Source organism: Brugia malayi, assembly GCF_000002995.4.
Source record: "Brugia malayi strain FR3 genome assembly, contig: Bm_v4_Chr2_contig_001, whole genome shotgun sequence".
Classification (NCBI taxonomy): domain Eukaryota; kingdom Metazoa; phylum Nematoda; class Chromadorea; order Rhabditida; family Onchocercidae; genus Brugia; species Brugia malayi.
This window is the reverse complement of record NW_025062476.1, coordinates 875,100-901,213: the sequence shown is the minus strand read 5'-3', so window position 1 is coordinate 901,213 and position 26,114 is coordinate 875,100. Positions and strand designations below refer to the sequence as shown.

Here is a 26,114-nt window from a genome sequence, read left to right as displayed (position 1 = left end):
TGAAAATAAAAAAAAAAATAACACATTTCATCCTACAAATGTAGTTTTAAATAAACAGGATGAATTGAGAAGAATAGAAGTTTATATAGCATATTCAATCTGTTAATTAAATTAAATAGAAGTTTATAAAGAATATTCAATCTGTTAATTAATCATTAAATAGAAGTTTATATAGAATATTTAATCTGTTAATTAATCATTATTGCATTTATATATAGCTAGACATTTGTTAATATTGTCATCCCTAGACGTCTCTTAATATTGTCATGTAAGTTTTCAATTTACATTTAATAAGATTTAATTTCGACATTTTATTCTCACACATATCCTGTCTGTGTTCGTGTATGCTTTTATTATTTATCTCAGTTCCTTTATGAATCGCTTTTTTGATAAATATCTTTGCAAATATTGATAAACGAGCAATTATTGATCTACATTTTACTTACAGCATAATATTCCAAAGATATGTCGATGTAGTTCTCATTTAAACAAACAATAATCATAAAAGTATATAAAATAGTTGTTCGAAACACTTTTTAAAATCGACTTTTTTGTTCAGTATCAATCGCTTAAACGATTTACTACTGAGTTCTAAGTTACACTTATATTTTCTAATACAACATGGCATATACATTACGAGAAAGAGAAAATAAAAAACTAAGTATTACTCATAAATTACTTTCCAAATTTTCTTTTTAGAAATTAATTTTTTTGGATTGATATATATGAGATAAAAAATGTCATCTTTGAAATTCTAGCAAGATTGCAGGAGTTAAATTTAAATTTAAATGAAATACTTTATGTTGCATAAGTGCAATATTAATTGATTGAACGTGTTAGAACGGTTGTCTTCATCAGCTTACGTTATCATTTCTTTTTTATCTTTGATATTGGAAATTATAGAAGGAAATTTTTATCAGTATATTTGTGATATTTTAACAAGTGATTTTTTTTTTTTTTTTTTATCATTAATTAGACTGAAAGATGATAAACTTTATAGACTATTGATTTTGTTGAATTTCAATTTTTATTGAAAATCAAAAAAAGAAACAAATGTAACAGTTATGATAGAATTTGAAATAGAATTATGAGCTATCAACAGAATTAAACTATTTCTAAATATAATGAATTTGTAATTTATTAATTTTTATAATTTCTTACTATTAATGATCTATGATTTACTAATCGATATTTCTACTGCTAGGTTAAACTTTGTCTGATAATTTTATAAATCCAATAATGTTCGACAAATCACAAATAAAACATTGTTCATGTTCAATATGTTCCATGGATTCAAAATATAATAGCAAAAATTTGTTCTATAATTATCATTTGAAAAATGTAAAACATTCATATTCCGCATATCAAGGTATATATATTTTGACTAATGTTATCGTTATCAGTTATCATCATTATCAACATTGTCAATACTGTTATCATCTGAAGGAAAACTTTTTCAAAATATTAAATTATTCAATCATGCAAAAAAAAAAAAAAAAAATCAGAAGTAATTTTGTGTTAAAATTATTTGCAGTGATGATATTTTTCTTCCAATTTAAAATGAATTATTGTTTATTTTCACATTTCTAATAATTTCAAATTTCAAATTTATATATTTTTAAGTGTGTGAATTGGAAAAAGTAGCAGCATTATTGAAAGAAAAATTAAAAAATTTGAAAAATTCACGTTACATTACTCAAAAGAAGAATAAAAATTTAATTCAACAATCTAATCAGGTTGCTATTTCTTTTTTTTTATTTTTAATCTTTTAAATATTTTAATGGAAAATTATAAACTGAAAGCATTCAATTCGAATGCTAATGAATTTTAAATTAATTCAGTTAATGGAGGAAATTAGTCGGAAAATGATTTTTGCGAAACATTCGATTCAATCTAAGGATGAAATTGCATTTGAAGCCGAAAAATGGTCACAATTATGGCAAAGTGAAAATGGACAGGTAAAAAATTGATATCTTCCTGTTTTTTTTTTTTTTGAAATTAATTCAAAATGTTAAAATTTCATAGCGAAAGATTGATAACATAAAAATATGATAGAATTTAAAAAATAAAATAAAATTTGGTACCATTTTTTTGAGATAATAAAAAATTTTTTTCAAACAAATACAAACATTACATATTATTTTTGATTGAAATTAGAATTTATGGTTTTTTTTTTTTTTTTTTGTTCGGAGAAATTTATGAAAGATTCGAGATTTTGCACACAAATTTAGACAAAACTCAAAATTTAATTTTCAGCTTATCTATATTATATTTCTATGATTAACTTTATCATCTTATCTATATCTTTCAATAATAACTACCAGTGATTTTGCGCACAAATTTTAATTATTTTAATAAATTTCATCGAAGCAAAAAATTTCATTTAATTTTTTGGATTCAATTTAAATTATTTTTTCAAAATTTTCAGAAAATTCTTGCTGATAAAAGATTAATAGAAAATGCTGAACAAGTGAAAATAATTGAGAAACAAATTGATTATACATATCGACTTATTGAGCATAAACGAAAAATAATTGGTAGATGGCAAAATGATAATATTCAAAAAATTTATAAAGTAATTTATCTCTTTTATAATATCATTTTTTTAACTCAAAAAAATTTACAAAGTAACTTTTTTTATTGATCGAATTTATTTTATTATTATTATTGTTGTTTCTCTTTTATAATTTTTTTTTTTTTTTTTTTTTTTCATTTTATTCATTTATTCAATTTATTGGCAAAATATTGCAGAAATAAAATAAAATTAATGTTTCTTTTTTTGCTTAAAAATACATAATTAAATTGGATTGTAATTAAAATATTTTATCAATAAATTAATATTAATTTAGGATGATCAGATAAAAATGTTAGAACAAGAAAATATGGATATGGAAAGGAAGATGATTGATTGGTTAAAAGTGAATCAACGATTGTTGAGAATATTTGAAGCAATGAAAGATCGCGAAGTTGAAATGATTTATGCTGCGGAACGTTGTAAACAACGAAATATACAAGCTAGAGTATTTGTGATGTCATATTAATTAATTAATTAATTAATTAACTGTTTATCTTACAGCAAGACAATAGTCAACCTGTGGAATCATAGAATTTAAATGATTAGTTGACTGATTAACTGATTAATAAACATATCGATTAAAACTTATCTGACGATCAAAATATATCATAGAAATTGATTTAGTCTACTTTTTCCTTTCTCAAACTTATTTTCTCAATATTTTTTTCAGCATTATGTATTTATTTATTTATTTATGTTAGATGACCAATTGTTATTGATATAAGTGATTTTAATACGACAAAAATAATCTAAAATAAAAATTAAAAAAAAAAAAAAAAAAAGGGAAAGTTGCTAAATTAAATGATGATAAGTAGTATTAGTGAAATGGTTGCAATTTAGTTTCTTAAATTTTCAAATTGAAATTATTTCATAAAGATTAATTAAATAAATTAAAATAAAGAAAGAAAAAAATTAAATTTGCAGGAGGAATGCAGTAAAATGCAAACATATATACTAACAATATCAAAAACATTAGATGAAGTATTTATCAGTAATACATCATCCAGTTCAATTACATTACATAGTGAAGAAAATAAATCAAAACAATCTGTTTGTATGACAACAACAACAACAAAAAAAGTATTTAAAATTTTGATTTAATTCTTAATACAATGAAGAAAAATTTAAATTGCAGGTGGAAGATTTAAATTTTTAGACAATTGATTAATTTAATAAATTATTGCTTAGCAAAAAAAAAAAAAAAAAAGATATTAAACATGTTGGATAATATAATAGCAAATTAATATGATTTAAACTAAAATGTAAAAAGCAAAGAAAAAAAATTGAAATTAGCATAGAAAATTGAATTGTGGGAAAGGTTCAAAAATATAAATGGAATTTAATTTTTTAATTAAGATAATTGTATGTATAAAATTGTTGAAATCATCAAATTTTATACTTTAATTTTTATAAATCAAAATTTATTCGTTGCAGCAACAAAACCCAAATGAAGTAAACAATTGGAAATGATAATAAATAGCTCAAACATTGGATGATTAAGTGATAAACAAATGATAATGCAATTTTGGATTTGTTTATCAAAAAAAAAATTTTTTTTTTTGTTTTTTTAAAATACAAATATTATTTCATACATTAAACAGAATCATTTCCTATTTCTCTGATCTTTAACCTTTAATAATTTCATCTTTGTATAATTTCGTGAAAAAAAAAAAATAAAATAAAAAATTTTTTAATTGATTACCATTTTGCATTAATCATTTCTTATTATTATTTTAATTTTAGAAAAAAATAATTAATATCAGATTAATTAATGTTAAAAAGAAAATTAATTGAAATGTAAAAATGGTGGATTAAGTTTTATTTATGTAAAAGCTGAATTAATCATAAATTAAAATAAATAAAAGCATTTCTTATCTATTTATTAATGAATGATATTAACAATATTATCGGTGCTAATATTACCTTTTTTCTATCTATAGAATCGTTATCACATATCACAACGTTATCATATATCACTAAAATTTGATAATTATTTCTTTTTAAATTGTTTTTCTTTTTTTTTTTTCACATTTATTAATTGCAAAAGTATTATTTTTTTTCTCCTCTTTCTCTTCTTACTTCTTTTTCTAAAAAAAAAAAAAAAAAACTTATAAATTTTATCTTTATTCTTGTTGAACAAATTTTAAATAAAGATAAAGTGGCAAAAGTATGGAATAAAAACATTATGGAAGAAAAGAGATATTATAATCTTTTTTTTTTTTTTTTTTTTAATCTCTTATCAATCAAATTTATGTATTTCATACTTTTCCATCTTTCTCTTCTCATATCACATTTAATTTACTGTTATTTATCAATGAATCCTTTGTTTACATATCAAAAATTACGATTTTAATTATTCTCATTAATTAGTAATAATAATTAATAATAAATAAATAAATAATATATATAGTAGTGGTAAATGATATTGATATAATGGTAATAATAATAATAAACAATAATAAGGATATGCTTTTTTGATGCTTCTTATATAATTTATCATTTTTAATAAAATAATTTAAATAATATTTTTTAAAGAATATTTCCTTCTTTTCAAATCCAATTCATTACCAATTGTATTTTAGTAATATAAAAATTATTACAAAGATAATACTAATAAACAATTTGTTTCCTCAATTATATATTTTAATTAATGAACTAATTAAAAAATGTATTTTAAAGTTTGAGTAATTTAATAAAAATTTTAATAATCATTGCTTCATTTAATTACAATCATTCTTCTTTTATTGGAATTTTTGAATAAAAAACAAAAAACAAAACATTAGAAAACTTTTCTACTATTTTATAAAAAATATTAGAAAAAAAAATTAATTTAATTAAAAAGAAAAAATGGAAAATTTTTGAAAATTCATTAATTGTATAAATGACAAAAAAACAAAAAAAAAAAAAAAATGACGAAGCAATGATTTTAAATTATTATTATTATTGTATGAAATATTGTTTATTAAATTGAAATAAGAATTATAATCCTTTTTTTTTTTTAATTAATAATGCATATAGTTATTATAATTATTACTTTTTTAATTTTATCCAACACGAAAATACGTTGTACAATCTGAGATTATTTTATTTCATTCTACGTACGCTATAGGACCGCGTCCTTTTTAGACGGACACGGAAACGCGGGAGAATAGAAGGGAATGCGTGAATGATTGAGAACTACCGGGATTTTTAGTGAGATTTTGAGTGATTGAATTAGAAAGAGTGATATGGAAGAGGATGATTCATGTGAGTTTTTGCATTTAAAATGAAGTTTAAAATCTGATATGCAAATATTTTGTTTTGTTTGAAAAGGTAGATTATAAAAGTGAAAAACGATGGTGACATCATCACTTGCAAATCGTTTGCTGAATCGTTTAATGAATGTGGAATCAAGAAATACTCATCGGCCGAATGATGATGATGGTTACATTGAGGTAAATTTTAAAATTTGTAAATAGAAATGTGTTTACATTTCTATTTACACCATATTGAAATACAATTTTTATTGTTTTATATAATCGTGAAAAAATTATGAGTTGAAATTTTTAAAATTATGTGACTTTGAGTGTGATTTCGGATGAAATAATTAAAATTGTTTAAATATTCTTTTTTTCTCATTTCAGTTATTTTTATGAGAAACTTTTTGCTTTTTACTTTTAAATGATATTACTAAGCAGTGAAGTGTAACAATATTTTAGCTATCACGTCGATTACTATCATGTTTGGATACTGGAAGTGAGAAAAATCCTGTAGAAGTATTGAAACATCCGTCTATAGCACGATTAATCGTTCGACGTGAATTAGGACTTCAGCGAACTCAATGTAGTTTTGGTAGAAATGCTTTACGTTCACTCATTATGTCGGCATGTTTTTTGTTGTTTTTCGGTCTGGATTGTTTGGTAGTATAGGATTTAATAATATAGGAATTATGTTTTAAATTTTGTTCAGTATGTGACTATTTTACACTGTTTATGGTCGTTTATGAGATTTTAAATATAGCTCACTGTTCTTGCTACTTAGTTCCCGGAAAAAGCTCATTTCATAGACTTAGAAACTATTCTTTTTTTACGTTGGAATACTTTTTCATAACGATATGCTTTTCTAAGCCTTGTCTGCTTGACCTACTTAATTCCTAGCTGGTTTAATATTTATTTTGATTATATTTTGTAGAATAATCGGAGATATGTCTTATGTGAAAAGCACGATGCGAAGGGTTTTCTTAACGTCGACGGGTGAGTTTCATACTGAGATTTAAAAGAATTGATGTAATAGGATGTAATTGGTCTAATAGGAAATGTGATATGGCTCTAAATAAGCTTTAAGAAGGCAGTTGAGGAAAGGAAGTGTTTCTCTTTTTTTTTTTCAAATAAAAGATTTTTTAGTTCATATTTTTATCAAATATAGAGGTTTGATGGTTGCACATAAAGCGCGCAAGATCTATAACATTGATATTTTGGAACCATTATGCCGACTGGATATGCTAGACGAAACGGAGAAGATTTTATCAACACTTTGGGTTGAACTTGTTGTTGACTTGCAGGTCTATATTTATATCATGTAGTGTTTTTCATCATTAAATCTCTTATTTCTTGAACGATATGTTCCGATTAATCTGGACGAATTTGCTTACGATTACTTGTAGCCTTTTAAAGTATGACAGAGAGCTTTGGAAGTTTCTGAATATTACTTCCTTATAAGTTTCGAGTTTCTTTATTTATTATAAAGTTAACAAAATTCGAAATTTATTCAATGTGAATTATTATGTACTGAATAAACTTGAAGTGAGTGTAATTATTTTTCCTTATTCGTAATAGGTTTTATGAGCATTTGGCGATATGTAGATGAAAAATGAAGAAACTCGAAATTGGACCATATAATGACATATTGTTGCATGTGCCGTAGTAATTATTATAGACAAAAAATTCTCACTAAATTCTATTATTTGTCTTTTTTTTTTGTCAATCTGTAATATCTTCGTGTTAGGATAATTTGTATTACAGGAAGGAACATCGAATTCTTCACCATTCTGGGTACTAATTTTAACACAGAATCGTTTATTATGCATTGATCCCCTACGTCAGTTAGTGGAAGCTGAGTTTATACTACCATCAGATTCTTGTAAATTTAGGTTTGTTTCTTTTCAATTTTTTCCTCGAGAAATTTTTTTTTTTTTGTGTATATTGGTCAAATGTTTATATAAACATGTATATCTCTGCATATATATATATATATATATTATAATTATATGTCATACTTAAATTATTTAAATCTATACAGCATGTATTCAGATATTCGTATAAGTATACATACACATACACACACATTCGTACACCTTTGATTTATTCGGGTTGTAGTTTTGTTCACACATATATACGCATTAGATTGCATTTATTGCAGTACAAAAAGAAAAATTTTTTTTTTTGAAATTATTATGGGAGTGGGGTGGGGGGGAGGGAGATAGGTGAGGAATAATCAATGCGGAGCGTTGTTTGAGTGTTGACAAGAAATGGTTTAAAGTTATTGCTTGCTTTATCCTAAAGGTATAAATTTTACAGTTGTCTAGCACCCAATGAACTTGGTCGAACGTTTTGCTTATTTGGGAATATGTTATCGCAGGTATAAGATTCATAAACAATCATGAAAACTTGAGATTTATACGATAAAACAAACTATTTTATATGGCTTGCTGATTCAGAATAGCGTAAGAAGCAGCAGTACTGGAGGAACAGATTGTGTTGTGGGCATTTTTGATGTTTATCCACTTAAGTTCAAAGGCATCTTTCGCATCACGAAAGAGGTTTTTTATTTCTTATTATTTTTTACTCTTATTTGGCGAGAGCTATTTGAATTGAAGATCTTATAATTTCAAGCTGAAAGAAATATAGTTCGGCAACTATCAATATGGTTTGCTTTGCAGATTTAAAATTTCATTGTAGACATGAATTCTGGGGTTCAAAAGTCAGACTTTGCACTTTTTATTTTATTATTGCCAACAAGTTAAAAACAACTGATTGGATTTTTGATGTAATTTGTTTACCTTTCTCTTTTTCCTTTAAGGTTTTTGGAAATGTTACAAATGTAAGTGTAATATCTGATATGGTAATCGTTTTCAAGAAGAAACCCTATGAAACAGTGCTGTATAATTTGGTCGATTTTCAAAATCAGGTATTTTTAAAGTGTTTGAAATTTTTCATTATTTTATAATTCCTTGTAAATATCCTCAGTGCTGCATGAAAATTTTTTCTTATTCTGATACGTTATTATACATGATGTTTTTATTTAGGAATTTAAAGATTTACAATTACGAATTTTTGTAGTGAAAGTTACTTTCAGACTGAAGAAGGATTGTATGATCCAGAATTACGGTTCGATGGGAAAATAATTTTACCTGTGCCTAATTTAATTATATCAGAACCGGTCAAATGCGCTACAGTTGCAGGTAATTTTCTTTTATTTTATAATATTGCTTCAAACAAAACATAATTTCCATCAGTTAAGTGGACATTAATTCTTTGCATGAACATTATAGGCAATTGGTCAACGCTAGAGTATAGTGGTGTGCCATATCATTTGTTAGGCATTTCGTATTCTTCAAAAAAATCATATATGTTAGTTGATGCTGCAAAAATGACTGAACCGGTTAGTTTATTATGGAATTAAATTCAATTATATTAAGAAGCAGTTCTGAGAAATATGATATAACCGCATATGGAATATATAAAACAGAAGATCATTAGAAAAGAGAGTGGTTGGATAAAGCAAAAAGAAAGCAGATTCATCCCATTTTTCCTTGAGTACGTATGTAACTTTCAGTTAGTTAGTTTTTTTTTTTAATAAGCACAGTTACAGGCATCGTTACCATTTCCACTACAACCACCAAAGAATACATCATTGCAAGTGGAGGGAGCAAGTTTAATGTTTCATTCAGATGAATCGGGGCGATTGCTTCGTTTTGATGGACCAGCAATTGTATCCTATAAGATGCAACGGTAATTGTAGTTTTTCAAATAATTCTCAAAATTAAAAATTGTTGATATAGATATAACCATGTGTGTAAGAGATTCATGCAGTAGCTACTCGTTGGACTAATAAGATCATTGATTATAGTTTGTTCTATCCGTATCTTTTTTTTTTACAGATCTGTAAATGATGAAATGTCTTTTCAAGAAGTCTGGAGAACCAATTTATGGGTAAAAGATAGTTTCTTGCAGGAGAGGCTTGAAAGGTTGCGGTTTACTCTTTGTAGTAGACAGTAGGACTTCACTTTGCAATGAATAGCATTTTGGACAAAAATATGTTGATCTCACTTTTTTTTTTAGATTTAAAGGCACATGAATATAAGTGCTTATGATGGAAATGCATTTCTTAAGTAGGAGAAGTGCACATGCTGAAAAATTATGTCAGTATAAAGATATAGTTCTGTTTAACGAAATTGCTTATTTTCAGCAATGTAAAAATTAAATCAAGTTTTGGACGCCATATTAAACCAACGTCGGATTTTGAGCAAGATTTTCGGCTGGTATGTTTATCTGATTGATTGATATTATCATTTTGAAATAATAACATAATATTATCGCTTTCACTTCTTTTATTTAACTACCACTATTACTATTAGACACACCTCAAGATTCTAATTATTGTCAAAATGAAAAGCTGGTAATGCGCCTAAGTATTTTGCAGTCATTAATTGTCGTTTTATTTGTTCCGTAACGATCACTAAGTATTAGTGTAAAAGCTTTTTTTCTTTGTTTTTTACATAACATCTTCTATTGGTGTGATTGAGGTCATCAAAGGAGTGGATGTCGATATTGAAAGCCAAATTATTGCAATTATTGCAGAATGCGATCTTCACTCGCCAATTTTCGATGATCCAGACCGGTTTGTTTCTAAGATTTGAATAGCAGTTTTCACATTTCAAGTCAATTATCTTTTGAGTAATAATATAGCCGAGACAATTTCTTTAGATCTTTTTCTTATTTCGTTCTTATTGTATTTCTTTGAAGAACGTTCGATGCAATATCTCGCCGCAATATATATTTGGACGAGGTTGATATGTGCACTGTGATTTTTTTATTAGATGATACTACTGGTATAATTTTGAAAATTGCGATGATGCGTGAACCAATAAGAGAGGTTAAGTTTTTGTTTTTTTTTTTTTTTTTTTAAATTGTTCCTTTACAAATCTAAAATTTGTTAGATTAGATGTGACAGTAGTCAGAACTGTCAATTTTGGTTGATAGAGTTCTTTTTTTCTGAGCGATTCAGAACTGTAATAGTATTAATATTTGTTAATACTGTTTAGGATACCGTTTTACATTTTGATATGTCTGGTGTATTGATGTGTTTCAACCAGCGTGGTCCTCGGAAATCGTATCTTGAAGTTCAGCGTTTACAAGAAATAGGAGTTGTTGAGTGGGAGAAGGCAAAACATAATGATGTGCGTTATTTTATTTTTTTAATCCATAAGTAATTATCACAGGGTGTTATTGTTTTATTTTTTTTGAATGAAAACCCCAAAAACATTTTCGGATTTTTATCTTTTACAACTTAGGTACCATGAATAATTATAAACTTTCAACAGAAGAAGTGAATTATTATGCTTCTATAATTCTTTTTGAAAATGTATTATTTATCTTTTAGCTTGAGCTGTATGATATAAAGTACAATTCAAGCGTGCTTAGCAGACGACAAACACGGCTTTGTGCTCGAGAACGAAATTCCACTTTACCAACGTCAGGTGGTACAGCTGCAAGCAGCAGTCGAACATTCGACAGAAGTAATTGTTAATGTAATTGAAAAAGAAAAGGGTTATTTCGACGTAGTCATTTTCTTAGTTACTTTTAGAATAATTAAAACGTCCTTTGGAAATGTCTTTTTGTCTGTAATGACTAGATTCCAAAAGTATTCTATTATTATTTTTGATTATTTCGTGTAGTCGTATTTGAGTAATTAAATGGCACGCTGATTATTAAACTAGCTATATATATATATATATATGTATATATGTAACTATTAGTAATTTAAATTAATTCTTTCTATCGTTCAAATTTCATTTAGGATATGGTTTGCAAGCAGATGACAACGGGCCAAGTGGAAGTCGCGAATCAGTGCCAGGATCTCGGCGTCGTAAACGATTACGAATTGTTTATCTAGGTGATACAGATTCATCCGATTCAGATTATCAACCACATAGTCAGTAGAATAATAATGACAAATTTATCAGTTACGAGTTTTCATAGTTGTATATAAATGTATATCTGTGCTCCTTTGGTTGATATTTAATTTCATTTTTGTTTCGTTTTGTTTTGAAATATTAAGTTTTAACTTTCCAAAGAAAGTACGGTACCAGATCTCGAATATATTCAGCGTTATATATAAGGGTAGTCTATTATTATGTTTTGATTGTTAATGAAATTTCATTGTTTGTTTTGCATATCTAGAATGTTAAGAGCTGTAATTCTCTGCATTATACAAATGATTTACAAAATAATATTAAATTTTGTCATGATTTATAGAATCGATTATAGTAATGGCTTGCACCATTTACTTTTTGTAAACTGTTATACATTTTGTTGTGGTTTACATTTGCATTCGATAAAATTTTTCAGAGATGAGAAACATCTCGTTAAAACGTATATGGATATAAAAAAGTTTATTACCTATAATTTCGTAGTGGCCATAAGATAAAAATACTTTTACCGGCGAATTCTGATGTCTGAATTGAATGTTTGTTTACTGTACTGTTATTCAGGAGTTTGGTTTTATTGTATATATTTAGACGAAAAAAAATATTGAGATTATAACTCATATCCTGACAGGTGAATGTTGGTAGAAAATACAAGGAAGTATTACTTGGTTTTTTAGCTCTGTAGTTTTTTTTTTTTTTGATAATCATGGAATATGCTATATGAAGATGGAGAAGAGAAGTTGCTTAATATCCTCTCATCGATTGCTGAAGGTTAATTTTTCTTTAGAGTATTGGTAAAGATGCATTTGATGTCAAATGATTGATACTTGAAAAGAAGCAATGATAAGACTACCAACATAAAAATAAAAATGTAATACTTCGAGTTTTCGATAAATGGACAAACTCTACGTTTGGTATGCGTTACTGTAATCTATATATTATTGCTGCATATATATATATAATCTTGTTTTTATATCATATATCATTATTGTAATCTATTTTTTTTAGTTTTTATATCGTTTTTTATATCACTTTGCATGAGTAAGTAAAATGGTTTGAATTATTGCTTGATTTTGAATTATTTCTTGAATTATTATTAGATTAATTTGACAATGTTAGAATTAGAAAAGTGATGCAATATTATTGGACTATTTTCTAATGCCATATTTTAACTATGGTCATTTAATTAATCTATAAAATTAGGCTATAATAGTAATAACAATAAATAATAATGCATTGAATGCATTAATCAAACCATCAACAGTTAAATTGTAATTGACAATATGATTGTATAGAAATTTATTACTTCTCAATTGAAACTGAGAATTTATCTGATTTCAGTGTTGCTACTATTATCATTAAACAATTATATGATGTGGTGTAGAATTAAGCGATTTATTGTGACTGATTCATTATCATATCTAATTGATAATCGCTGTCGTTGCAGTGGTCAAAGAGGAATGAATAGCGAATATTCATCAAATGTAACAAGCAGTATACAACGTAAAACAGCAGGCATTATTAGTAAGTATAAGGAATATTTTGCTCTTCTATTTTAATTTTTAAGATTTATTCTCTTCTATTTTAATTTTTTAGATTTATTTCTACAGAATGAACGTTCATTTTTGGATTAGCGGAAATTTTTTAAGAAAAAACAAATTTTTTTTTATTTTTTTTTGTTTGTGAAATTGCATAAACTGATGATGTGCCATCAGTTTATGCAAGAAATTATTTTAAAAAATTTCAAAAAATATTTTTCCATCGTCGACTATTAGGTGGTTCTCCCATCATTTATAAAATTTTCACATATTCCATGCTTTTCCCGTTAAGCAACATTTTAAGTGTATGTATTTTTTATTTGATATATGATTAATGATGTTTTTCCTTTTTTTTTTTAACCAATAATCTAAAAATTCACAATTTACTTCATATAGTACATTTTCAGTAATTGGTGATGAAATTTTGAAAGGTGTAACAAGTGATGTGAATTCGAATTTCTTCTGTAAAGAATTGTATGGTCGAGGAATTCTGCTGAAGAAAGTATGGTTTAGTAATATTGATGAACTGTAACAGGTTTTCATCGACCCAAATAGAACTCAGTGCAGTTTAAAATCATTGATTTCAAGATCGAAATCAACAAATAAGGGCATCTTTTTTTCTTTGATCTTTTTCTTTTTTTGACGACGAACGAAGCTGTTCGTATGATACTTATTCTTCAACTATTCGTCATTCATATGAAATTTATTTGTTTATATTTATTTATTTTTTCATCAGCTAATTTATCTAATCTGTCTTAGATTATTTAATTTTCCATCCGTGCTCTGATTAATTCATTTTTCTATTCGCATATTTATCTGTTCACTAGTATATTAGTTACTGTTATAAATAAGGAAAATTTTTTGCATTCCTAAAATTGCAATGCATTGAATAGCACTTAGTAATTCCAAATTCAAGTAAATAACTTTTTTAAAACAGGTTTTGTTTACTAATTATGTATGTAGGACCGATTTCATTGCTTAAAACTCTTAAAATTTGGTATATTGATATGAACAAATATTGCTATAAATTTAATACTTTTTAAAGACATATTCAGTGATATTCTATTCTATTACAGATATCAATAGTATCTGATAATGTGGATGATATTGCATGTGAGGTGAAGCAATTTAGTGAAAGTTACGATCTAGTCTTCAGTTCTGGTGGTGTTGGACCTACGCATGACGATCGAACTTACACTGGTATTTTCTTATTTAAAATTATATAGTAGCAAGTTGTGAGCTCTTTTTTTTTTTTATTTGTATACTTAAAATATGGTTAGAGTAGAGTTCATTTCATTTATTTCATTTGATTTTAAAAGATGCTGAAAGGTCAATAATGATGTTATACACAACAAATGGAAATGTGAAGTGCAAATCAATGATCTGAGGTCAATATATTAGGAAGAAAAGAAAGGTCATTTTTAGGATTGGCAATTGCTTTTAATGATGAATTGACAACAAGACAGGAAATGATGGTATTGATTGAATATTTTATGCGCAGTATGAACAAAATCATACCAGATGGTGGTTTACAGCGGATGTGTACTGTATGCTTTTCTGTTTATTAATTAAGAACTTCCTGAATCCTTAATTAGGTTGTCTTATAGTTAGAAATATTCCTTTTGATGTATCTGTAAGCCAAAATCATAACAATTATTTTAATAATCAAACCCAAAACTTCAACCACTATTTGGTTGCTTTTAAAGTTGTAAAAATATTGATAGCACTAATTAAGTGTAATTAAAACATAATTTTCTCTAGGTACCAAAAAGTGCTCAGTTATTATGGGGTAAACAAACAGTTTTTCCATTGGTGCAAATGCGTAATGTTTATGCATTTCCCGGTATTCCGGAATTCTGTATTGAAGCATTCAAGGAATATGAAGTAAGATCAAGTTGAAATTCTCCAAACTTTTTCTCTAACGAGCAATTATGCAAACATTTGTATTGAAATCATTCATGCTTATGATGCTATGGATGACAGGGAAATTCGAAAAGAATCTAGGAGAATTTATGCTAAACAGGAAAAACTACGATTGGAGAAAAGGAAAATAGAAAATAAAAGTGCAACTGGAGTGAATCACATTAGCAGTGAAGAGAATGTCAAACATTCGTTCACATAGTAATATTGATTACTGTCTGAATGACCTGTTTCTCTTATTAAATTCAAATATTTTTCTTGAGCTTTATCATAATTTTTATGATTGTATGATTCAAATTTAATTGTTCTTTGTGAATTCTTTTACTTATTTACGTGATTAACAAATATGAAGATATTATATCGTGCAACTTATAGAAGTATCTTCATTGTCTTTTCTTCCTCTCTATGTTCGACTATTTTCCTGTTTAATTTATCACTTATTCATTTTAAAATATTATTGGTAGGAATAAAAAGTAAGGGCAGTGTTTTCCTTACTGTATTATGTTAGTAGAAATTATACTTTAAAATTTTTAGATTGGTGTTTCCAATCTTTATATATATCCCCTATTGTTTAACAAAAAATTTAAAAATTTCTCCTGGTTGAAGTACTTTCGGGAAGAGTTGATGCAATAAACCGGATAGATCATTACAAAATAATTTTTATAATTGCGTAGAATATGGTTGATGGGTTATGCTATGAAACTAATGTATATTTTGCAGAATTCGATATTCTCGTCTTATGCAGCAAAACCGTTTTACTCCTGCGTTCTTCATATAAAATCTACCGAATTGCAATTTTCGGATATAATAATGGAGATGGCAAAGAAATATAGTTCAAAGAAAGTTTCCATTGGTTCATATCCCGTAAGAAACAATCAGTAAGTATATAAATTTTTATTATATGTTTGATATTACTTTACAGAGGATGGATATGCTATTTATTAATTCTTTAATTTGCTTTGCGAGATTTATATCAAGAATATTTTCAATACATTAGAAGCTTACGACGAAAAGTTTTGTTTTTTTTTTTATCCAAAATTTTTCATTTTAAAAATTTTCCATTAAGCTTTCATAAAACTCTTCATTGAAACAGTTATATAGTTAACAGTTCTAATATCTAAAGAGATCAAACTATTATTTTGATATTACATAACTTATATTCTTTTTTTTGCCTTTTGCGTACTTTTATAATTTCAGATATTACAAAACGAAGTTATTAGTGGAAAGTGAATGCGTGGATATTGGTGAGAAAGTTGTGCAGGATTTGAAAGCTTCTTTGAAAGGTTAACTACTGCTTATTGATTGTTGTTTTTGTTGTTGTTATTATTATTATTAAAACAGGAGATGATAGCGAAGGAAAAAGTTCGTGAGCTCATTCCTATGTTTTTTTTTTTTTTTTTTTTTTTTGAAGTCTCCGTGCATGTTTAATCCGTATGTAATTTTCTACTTTTATTTTCATTTATTTAGATCAAGTAACATACTTTGATGAACAACCATGGATAGATACGGTACGAAAGTTCAACGCTTTTCGAGAAAGAGAATTGGCGGATGGTTTAGCTGATGGTTTTGTGGATCGATTGGATGATACCATGAGTTGTATCGACAAAATAATTTCTCTGAATCTGTTAGTAAGTTCAGTCGATGAGATTTCGTCAAGTGTAAAATCTTTTACAAAAGTTCAACTTAAAAGCTAAAATGATAGCAATTTATGGAGAAAAGCAAAAATATACCATCAGTAAAGAATAGAAATGTGATTATTTACAGATTGGATGAGATAGCAATAGCATTCAACGGTGGTAAAGATTGCACCCTCGTCCTGCATCTTTTGCGAGTTGCTATCGATAAGTTAGCTTTTTCAAGAATAGAAATTCTTACCGCATTAGAGTTTTTTTTGGTTGTTATCAATAAATGATCTATTAAACTATGAATGACACAAAATACCCTTCTGAGTGAACACAAGATCCATTTGTGGTCTTCCTGTATTTTATAATTGATAATTTGATAATCGATAAATTTGATAATTCGATAATTGCAGTCCCAGTAAGGGAGTGATGGTAATTGCAGGAAATATGGACCAGGACAAACTATACTTGGCGTTCATATAGTGTGTGGTGATAGCTTCCCGGAAATGAATCAATTCATTATTGACACCACTAAACGGCTTGTTATTTTATTTTTGATCGATTTCTAATATATATATATATATATAGACATATATTGACATACGTTCTGACAAAAGCAATGAATATGTGATGTTAGACACGATATTTATTTGTTCTGTAGTATTTTCTTAAGAAAATTGTGACTTAAAAAGTTTTTTTTTTCTTTTTTTAATTCACTGAACAATAATTTTAATTAAATATTATCGAATTTCAAAATTCCAGATATAATATCATAGTACTGGAAGCATCAGGTCCAGTAAAAGAAGGTCTTGTACAATTAAAAAATATGAGACCGAAATTAAAGTGTATATTTATGGGTTGTCGCGCAACTGATCCTAGTGTATCGTCTATGAAATCTAAATGTCAATTCACAGATGATAACTGGCCACGTTATTTGAGGCTAGTATTTTCGATTTATCATGATGTAATAATTGAGAGAAGTGGGATATTTTCATATTTGTGGTTTAAATAAGCATTTTTTGTACTATTTTATAGGAAATAGTTCTAGTTTAAAATAAAATAAAGATTAGATTGCAATGATTTTAACCGAAAAAAAAAAGAACGAAAAAATTACTTTTAGAGTTTGTCCAATTTTGGATTGGAGCTATGATGATGTATGGCGAGCGTTACGTGGTATCTGTATGCCATATTGTCCATTGTATGACTTAGGTTATACATCTCTTGGAGGACGTGATACCACTCGTAAGAATGATGCATTGAAGATTGTTGGTGATGATGGTTCCATTATTGGTTACAAACCTGCATATATGTTAAAAACTGGTACCTTGGAACGTACAGGAAGAAGCTGAATATTTCTTATTTTATCATAAATATAATATAACAAAAATAAAATCCAATGTCTATAAATCACAATTAATGTTTATAAATTACATTTGTGAAATTTGTTTTCATATTTTTTACTCTTTAACTGCAATCATATAATATTTCTAATAGTTCCAACAATTTCGTTGAAAATTCTTGAAATATGTCATTCTTGCCTTACTCTCTGCATACTAACATATTTTGCCTTTTTTTTTTTTTTTTTTTAAAGGTTCTGTCAGGTTTTTTGTCGAACTTTTTATTGGTTGAAATCTTGATTTGATTTGTTGCTCATTAGATATATCTGTAAGTGTAATATGTAACAAGTATCAATATGTGTTAATAAAATATTTTGCTATCAGCTACATATGGAGATTCCAAAGAAGACAAGCATCTAATGATATAATGGATAAGGTTGAAATGTTTCGACTTTATTGGATTAAAACCTGAAATTAAATACCAAAATATAAGCGATAATAGATTTGACAAAATCACATATGTATATATACACATGTATACAAATGCGCTTGATCAACTTGTTAAAAAATTTGATCACAGATTGGCATCTTTCATTTTCTCATCTTCATTTCCCTTTTCCTAACATAAATATAATAATGGTGTGTTAAATTTTCTTCTAAAACTATTTATCGGGTAATTAATTAATTTAATTTGTTAATTGGAAAATGTCTTACTTGTCATTCTTCTTTTGATCCCAATAAATTTTTCTAAAAAATTACAAGGTTAAAATATAAATGAGATAATATTATGATTGGATGTATTCATAGATAATATCGGTAATTATATAGAAATTATTTTTTTTTTCTTATCTAAATATTCTTGTCATCAATATTTTTTTTTTATTGTCTTTGTTTTTTATTGAATTTATTATGATTTTAAAAAAAAAAAAAAAATTTATTATGATTTTTTTTACTACATTTATTATCAAATAATCAATAATTTCTTGTTTTATTCATCGTTTTCATCTTTTTTTAGTGTATTTTATTCATGCACTACAAATGTGGAAAATGAAATTAAACGGGAATTGATGAAAAAAAAAAAAAAAAAAAAGATGATTTGTGGTACATTATGGTTGCTTTTTTAATAAGAATCTACTATTATAATTATGGTAAGTGCTTGTTTCATCAGAAGAAAAGGAAAATATTTATAATTAAATTAATTTTTATCACTGAACAAATTATTTTTATACAATATGCACCGTTATTATCAGTGGTGATCATTATGAAAAGTTATATTAGTATGAAATAGAATATAAAATTAAGATAATCAAAAGATCATATTTCTTTCCTGATTTTATACTCAACATTTTAATTAATCAATCTAATTTTGAATTATTTTGCACAAAGAATTTAGATATTTCAATCATAACTCAGAGTAATTAGTTAATCTTTTTTTGATAATAGGATTGATTTTAGTAATATTTATTAAAGTTTTAGATTTAATGAAATATCAAGAAATATTCATGACTTTCTAATATTTATTGAAGTAAAATATCTTTCTTCTGTGATGTTGGGATTTATATAAAATTTCAATTTCAGCAAAATATTTCTCAACTATTTAAAATTTGCTAATTATAATCTTAGCATAATATTTGTAGAATTAATGATATTTAGATAAAAGCATTTCGAGAACAGAATATACCAGTATCAATTAAGATAAATCCATAGTTTCTACTATCATATCTAAATGATGGATGTATTGATTTTATTCGGTATATCCTTTCAATCATTTTACTTTTTCTTTTTTCATTTCACAAATATACAAGCATATTTTGACAATATTTTTAAGGATACTAATAAATTTAATAACATAGCCATTTGTTTACTGCTTCATAATTTTCGTTTTTTTTTTTTTTTTTTTTTTTTCGTTTAACAGCTTTCCATCATCAATTAAGTAATATTAAGTAATGGTTTCCTTATCCTCTTTATGACATAATGAAAGATTTTAAAGTATTTAAAATAGCAAATATATAGTCAATAATAACATTAGCAATACAAACAACTATGTAATAGAATATCGAAGAAAGCAATGAATATAAAATTTACTAATTATTTGCTAGCTAAAACAGAACTTATGATCAGTAAACAATTTCTACAATCTTTCTATTATTTCTATACTAATCTTAAATAGTTTTAAAAAGCTTTAAAGTCGGAACATTCATTTTTTTTTTTTTTTTTTATAACTTTAATCTAGTTTTCTCTCATTACTACAAAATAGATTATTTAAACAGATTTGATATTACTATAAACTGTAATTTCATTATCCACAAAAAAAAAAAGTAGTGCCAGAAGAATAGAGGGAAATTTTTTTCAACGATGAAGCATCTCTTAAAAAGCAACAGTAAATTTGTGGATGTGAGTGCTGTTTAATTCCAATAGTGCCATATACAAATTATAATGATAAAATTAAATAAAATGATTGAAAAAGATGATAAGAGTTCATTTAATCAATTCCTATAGATCAAACCATCTTTTTTTTATTTTTCGATGAAAGAAATAATAAAATGAATGGATGACTATAGGAAAAAAAAAAAAACAAAAATAAGTCTGAATGTATATGGCACGGAATTGTATTTGACAACATCGAAAATAAAATATGTGAAAATTCCAGATTTCTACATAACTAACATATCATAATCCTACATAGCTAACATAAAACTATAAATTAACCAGTAGTAGTGACTTTAGTAGTATTTAAGACTAATATTAACTTCTGACGTATTTTTCCTTTTTCACAAATAAAATGAAGCAAGTAATACTATAATTTTTGTACGCCAAAAAAGTATTTTCAATTTCTCATTATTTAATTTATGAATAACTCGTAATGAACTATTTAATTCCATTTACTGCAAATAAAATTACAAAATAACTTGAATCATTGGCGCAATGTATTTCTTCGTGCCTCCTCAATCGCAACTTTCCTAATCAATTCTTCATGATCAGCTTGCTGTTTCATTGTTGATAGCTCTTTCATGAATGCATGAAACTCTTGGTTATCTCTTTCCGGTTCTTCTATCATCCATTTCTCAGTCTGAAATATACCAAATATATAAATTATTCTTCGTTTTTGATAAATTTGATTCATTTGGATAAGAACTAAAACAATGAACTAACAAATCGATCTACTACATGCGGTAAGCTATAGTACCAATAACAGAAAACCGGCATTCCAGAAACAGAAGCAAATATAGCTGTATAGTGCTTCCAATTTAACGAAGGCATTGAATTTTCATCAGATATTTTATCCTATAATTACAAATAATATTAAACAATACTTTATGTATGCCAATAGACAAACTTTCCATATTGTTATTAGTATTAACTTAATATCATATGCAGTAAACGGTAGTACCAATAACGGGCATTTAAGAAGCAGAATCAAATATATAGATGACTGAAAGCAGATCTATAAGTTGATCAATCGTAACAATTCATTTTAAATAATTTAAACGATATCATCAGTATGACGTGAGGACAGGTCACGGTACAATTATCTAATACTGCTACGGCATCTTCCCCGAATCACAAAAATCACTTTATCATTACTATCGGTTTATTAATAGTTCCAATCAGTACTTTTTATCACATGTCAAATTGCTAAATTAAACAAGTTTATCCGTTAGTTAGTCCAAAATGGTATATTTTTTTTTTATGAGTTTTATTATGAAATAAGATTCAAATTTAACATAAATCGGAAGGGAAAAACCATTATATAATAGAATGTACGAGAAATTATTTCAAATTTATTTTATCCCAATTTATTTCAAATATAATAAGACAAAGATAAAATTACCCGGCAACATTTATAACATAAATTTGAATTATTTCATCACAGTCACACGACAAATTCCGTTTTTTTTTTTGCATAACTTGCAGTTATATAAAAACCTTGAGCTATATAATTAAGTTACTATATAACTAAAGTAATCTCCAACTGCTAGGTCAGATCGTTACGAGACAGCTTATTTCATATTATTTTATTTCAGTTTCTGGTTCCACTAATCTATTAAGACATCAGAGCAAAAATGACGAATTGAAAATAATTTCCTGTCATGCATAAATTTTCAATAAAACTTAAAAACAAAAGAAAAAAAACTATTTAGACAAGGATGAACTGCAAAGAATTCTAAGATTTAAAAAAAAAAAAATAAGAAAAATTATTAGCCAAATACAACAGAACTTACGGAAGTAGCAAGAGGCACAATAACAAACTCGTTTGAAACTGCTACTAACTATAAAATATTAAAGTACGACCAGTATAGACAAACTTAGACTTAATACGTAATAATATAGAAACAAAATTCTAAAATTGACAAATATAAAAGAAAGATTAGTGGAACCGAACCGTCAAATTATAACAAAACTAATTGAAAGATGAACATAACTGTTTGCTTATGAGTTTAACGGATTTCCAAGATCCAAACGAGAAATTATTTCATTAACTAACACTTTAATATTTATCTTGAACAATATCACTAAGCAAGCAATCATTCATCGTCATCATCACTATCATCATCTTCTTCTTCTTCAATACCTGAAAAAAGGCCTCTTTATAAGAAATTATTTTGCATTTGTTATGCATTCTGTTGTTCCATTTTTTCTCCTACACAAATATTAAAATCATACCTTCAAATAAACGATTATAACAGCTTCCTGGACCAGATATATTGAAATGACTGTACGGATCTTTCTTATCTAATACAATACCGCAAAGCCAACAAAAAGAACGCCCACATTTTATGCATGTCATTTTATTGCAACCACTGTTCTTCTGAAAAAAAAAATTATTAGGTAAGCAAAATCATTGAGAATAATTCGGTATTGGTACCACTGGAGGATTTAATCATGTGACAAGGTAACGAAGTTGTATCGTCTAGTTGCTTATTTTTTGATATCTAAATACATCCACAAATATAAAACAACACATTTCAATTTTCTCTAGTCAATCTCGCTTACTTATAACGTCTACAAGCTAATACAAGCTAAAAAAATATATGAAAGCGTCGTAGCATGTTAATCCCTTTAATGATTTCAAAAAGAAGATTGTGGAAAAATAATCACTTCAATTTTGGCATGGCATGAAGGACAAGCTTTACTGTTGCACTTTATCCATTCTTCATTTTTCAAAACTTGAAGCAATTGCTCAACCTGTTTTTTGCCACCAAATCTTTTATAGATTTCTTCGAGTTGAGCAGGCGTCGCAACTGCTACTTGACTAAGTATCTTCCTCTTTGATTCTGAAAATCAAATACACATAGATGTAAAATGAGAGTAAATGATGTCTAAGAAAGATTAACATTGCTTGAAAAATAATCAACTTAATGTTTACCTTCACTTAAAGAGCACAATTCTATACCATGGTATGATTTCTTGCACAATATACAAAAAGAATAGTGACATAGTGAGCAACTTGCTAAGCTAAAAAAAAAAAAATTAAAATTAACTTCTACAACGGTGAAAAATATCGCATACGAATAATGTATCTCTCTCAAGAACGATAAAAAATGATGATACTACTAAATATATCTTAGTTTCACTCAATAAAAAAATTTTTTTTTCACTCAATAAATCATTTCCTTACCTAAGTACTAAGAGTCAAATTGTTCAAAAACAAGTTAGAGGAAAAAGATTTTAACTTCAGTAAGTGTCTCAACTTCGACTTCAGTTAGTACGAGTAAAAAATGTCTCTGCTTAAATCAAGCATAATTGAAAATTCATAAGCAATGGTATACCTAGAATTTTCACCATCGTCAACAATAACGGGAGCTTGGCACGATATTCTCGGACATATAACTACATCGGACATCAAATCTAATGCCACTTCCAGTAAACGTTGTTCATAAATTTCAAATTCTTTATCAGTTAACACTTGTCGAATTTGTGTTTGAGTTGCATAACTGTCGCACCCACTACTTAGACACTGTAACTGTTGAATCTGGAAAAAGAGAAATGGTAGAGGTTTCGTTGACCAATATTTATTTTTAATTACATCTTTTATATTTTCTAGCAAAAGAAACAGAGGAAACAGTTCTGGCAAAAGAGTTTAACCTTCTAGCTCATGGAAATTATGATAGTCTGCCGAAAAGTTTGACAGCAATGATAAGTCCAGATATGTATCTCAATATTGCTGCTTAACTACTTAATTTAACGTAGCTTGAATGCATTAAGCAAAGGCAGTAACAATAATATACCGAATTATCGTGTAGTTTTTGGCGGTAGTAGTCTGAAGTACACTCCATGCAAAAAACATGACCACATGGCATAAATCTAATACATTCCTTACCACTTTTCAAACTGAAGCACACCTGAAACGCATAGCTGATGTACTACAGTTTTAATTAGTAATTGCAATAATTGAAAATAAAATTGCTATTCGAATAAATAAATATGTTAAGTTCAGATGAATGTAATTCTTGTCTCAGCTCCTTTAATCTATTTTTAAAATGAATGTGCTAACACCATATGTTAATTTGGAGTTTAGAAAATAAATATGCCTCAGTTCTCTTTTTTTCTTGCATGTAAGATAATACGAGGAGAATGCGAGAAAATTTTTGGATAAATTTATCACAGTACTTCCTAGATGATTTTTACTAACTAAAAAACATCATGAATATTTCCAGAGCAATAATGATAAGTCAGATCCTTTAAAAAATGTCCTGCAATAATCAAAATATTCGAAGAGACAACCTCACAATCATACCACTCATTCTCGAAATCATTTTGTATCGACCGATCGTTAAATTCAATAAATGTTTTCAAAAGTTCAGCAGATGCCTTTCCAAACTGAAAATTATAAAAATTATCCAATATACATTTACAAAACATATTAGTGATGAAGGATACGGATGACAGCAAAAGTAAAAGCTTACTGCTTCATTTTCGTCCTCCTCTAAAACAATTTTATTTAAATCAACATTCTTTTGAGATAAAACAATCTGCATAGCTTCTTCCTTTAACAACTCAATCCATGTAAACAAAATAGGCATGCCAAGATAATTGGTCCAAGAATTAATCAGAATTTCTCTCAGCCGTTGTCTCTAAAAACCGAAATTTGTCAATCTATGGACAGCACTTATTCCGATAAAAAATTATGAGTAATCATTTGATATAAATCCTTAGAACTTGAATAACAATTAAAAAACATGACCAGATAAATAAAGTTATATAATAATTAAAAGTTAGCAAAATTAATAAATATCTACAATCAGAGAATGTTATAAAGGACATACCGTAGCTGAATCAAGCCAACTTGCATGAAGGGAAAATAAAGGCATAGAATGTGAAGGATAATCCTGAGGAAATGTAAAAAATAGCAATAAAGGTGGAAGATAATAAACATGAATAATTTTCCCATCTAAAAGAAAAAAAAATCGCTGCAAATACCATCGGAATAAATTACAAGATTTAACGTCAAATAACACATTATTTAAACATTATCGATTACTTCGTAAGAAATTATAATATGCAATCAAATACATTATATGAGAGCAAAAATAAGTTGGCCATTCAAAGAAATATGTTCAAACCTGCATGGACAGCAATACCATCATCTATTTTTGATAAGACAACAGTTATGCAGCCTTTAATTTGTGAATCATTATCTATCCTGTATGAGAACCATTCTGGTGTTCCAGAATATATACTTTCTAATGCTTGAATTTCATTCAGCTGATCCTAAAATAACTCAACAATCTAAAAACATTAATTATTATTTCAGATGTACCAATCGATGCAAGGAGAGAAAATTTCAAAAAGAACCTTGCGATCAGTATCATCCACAACAGCCATGTTTATGATTTTATTGCTCAATGCTGTCGATATGCTACAAAAGAAAGATCAACTGTGCATTGAAATAAATCCATTACACTGCTATCACATTTAGCTTATAATTAACAT

The 26,114-nt window shown here is 26.7% G+C and overlaps 5 protein-coding genes across 5 annotated transcripts; 3 read left to right on the top strand and 2 right to left on the bottom strand.

Moving 5' to 3' along the window:
- Nucleotides 1-3,514: 3,514 nt before the first annotated feature.
- Nucleotides 3,515-4,045, top strand: Bm1289 (Uncharacterized protein; the record flags this gene model as incomplete). Its single annotated transcript, XM_043078007.1, has 2 exons — nt 3,515-3,655; nt 4,010-4,045. The coding sequence occupies 2 exons, from the start codon at nt 3,515-3,517 to the stop codon at nt 4,043-4,045; spliced, it is 177 nt and encodes a 58-aa protein (XP_042933941.1).
- Nucleotides 4,046-5,910: 1,865 nt separating this feature from the next.
- On the top strand, nt 5,911-11,775 carry Bm9695 (Uncharacterized protein; the record flags this gene model as incomplete). Its single annotated transcript, XM_043078006.1, has 18 exons — nt 5,911-6,009; nt 6,274-6,438; nt 6,746-6,807; nt 6,980-7,115; nt 7,576-7,703; nt 8,131-8,191; nt 8,271-8,372; nt 8,633-8,740; nt 8,909-9,014; nt 9,105-9,214; nt 9,425-9,564; nt 9,714-9,800; nt 10,022-10,094; nt 10,359-10,453; nt 10,579-10,708; nt 10,878-11,012; nt 11,216-11,351; nt 11,633-11,775. The coding sequence occupies 18 exons, from the start codon at nt 5,911-5,913 to the stop codon at nt 11,773-11,775; spliced, it is 2,016 nt and encodes a 671-aa protein (XP_042933940.1).
- Nucleotides 11,776-13,222: 1,447 nt separating this feature from the next.
- Bma-flad-1 (putative molybdopterin binding domain containing protein) lies at nt 13,223-18,191 on the top strand (the record flags this gene model as incomplete). The annotated part of the gene is made up of 12 exons (XM_001892977.2): nt 13,223-13,286; nt 13,708-13,802; nt 14,377-14,500; nt 14,726-14,847; nt 15,062-15,184; nt 15,941-16,098; nt 16,418-16,503; nt 16,688-16,844; nt 16,985-17,065; nt 17,285-17,380; nt 17,605-17,781; nt 17,963-18,191. The coding sequence occupies 12 exons, from the start codon at nt 13,223-13,225 to the stop codon at nt 18,189-18,191; spliced, it is 1,512 nt and encodes a 503-aa protein (XP_001893012.2).
- Nucleotides 18,192-21,093: 2,902 nt separating this feature from the next.
- On the bottom strand, nt 21,094-21,440 carry Bm9696 (Uncharacterized protein; the record flags this gene model as incomplete). Its single annotated transcript, XM_001892976.2, has 2 exons — nt 21,094-21,249; nt 21,333-21,440. 2 exons carry the CDS (start codon nt 21,438-21,440, stop codon nt 21,094-21,096), a joined length of 264 nt encoding a protein of 87 aa, XP_001893011.2.
- Nucleotides 21,441-22,705: 1,265 nt separating this feature from the next.
- On the bottom strand, nt 22,706-26,006 carry Bm4475 (RWD domain containing protein; the record flags this gene model as incomplete). Its single annotated transcript, XM_001892975.2, has 11 exons — nt 22,706-22,752; nt 22,845-22,989; nt 23,280-23,455; nt 23,548-23,636; nt 23,951-24,153; nt 24,410-24,523; nt 24,906-25,001; nt 25,088-25,255; nt 25,448-25,572; nt 25,745-25,892; nt 25,977-26,006. 11 exons carry the CDS (start codon nt 26,004-26,006, stop codon nt 22,706-22,708), a joined length of 1,341 nt encoding a protein of 446 aa, XP_001893010.1.
- Between the last annotated feature and the right edge of the window lie 108 nt (nt 26,007-26,114).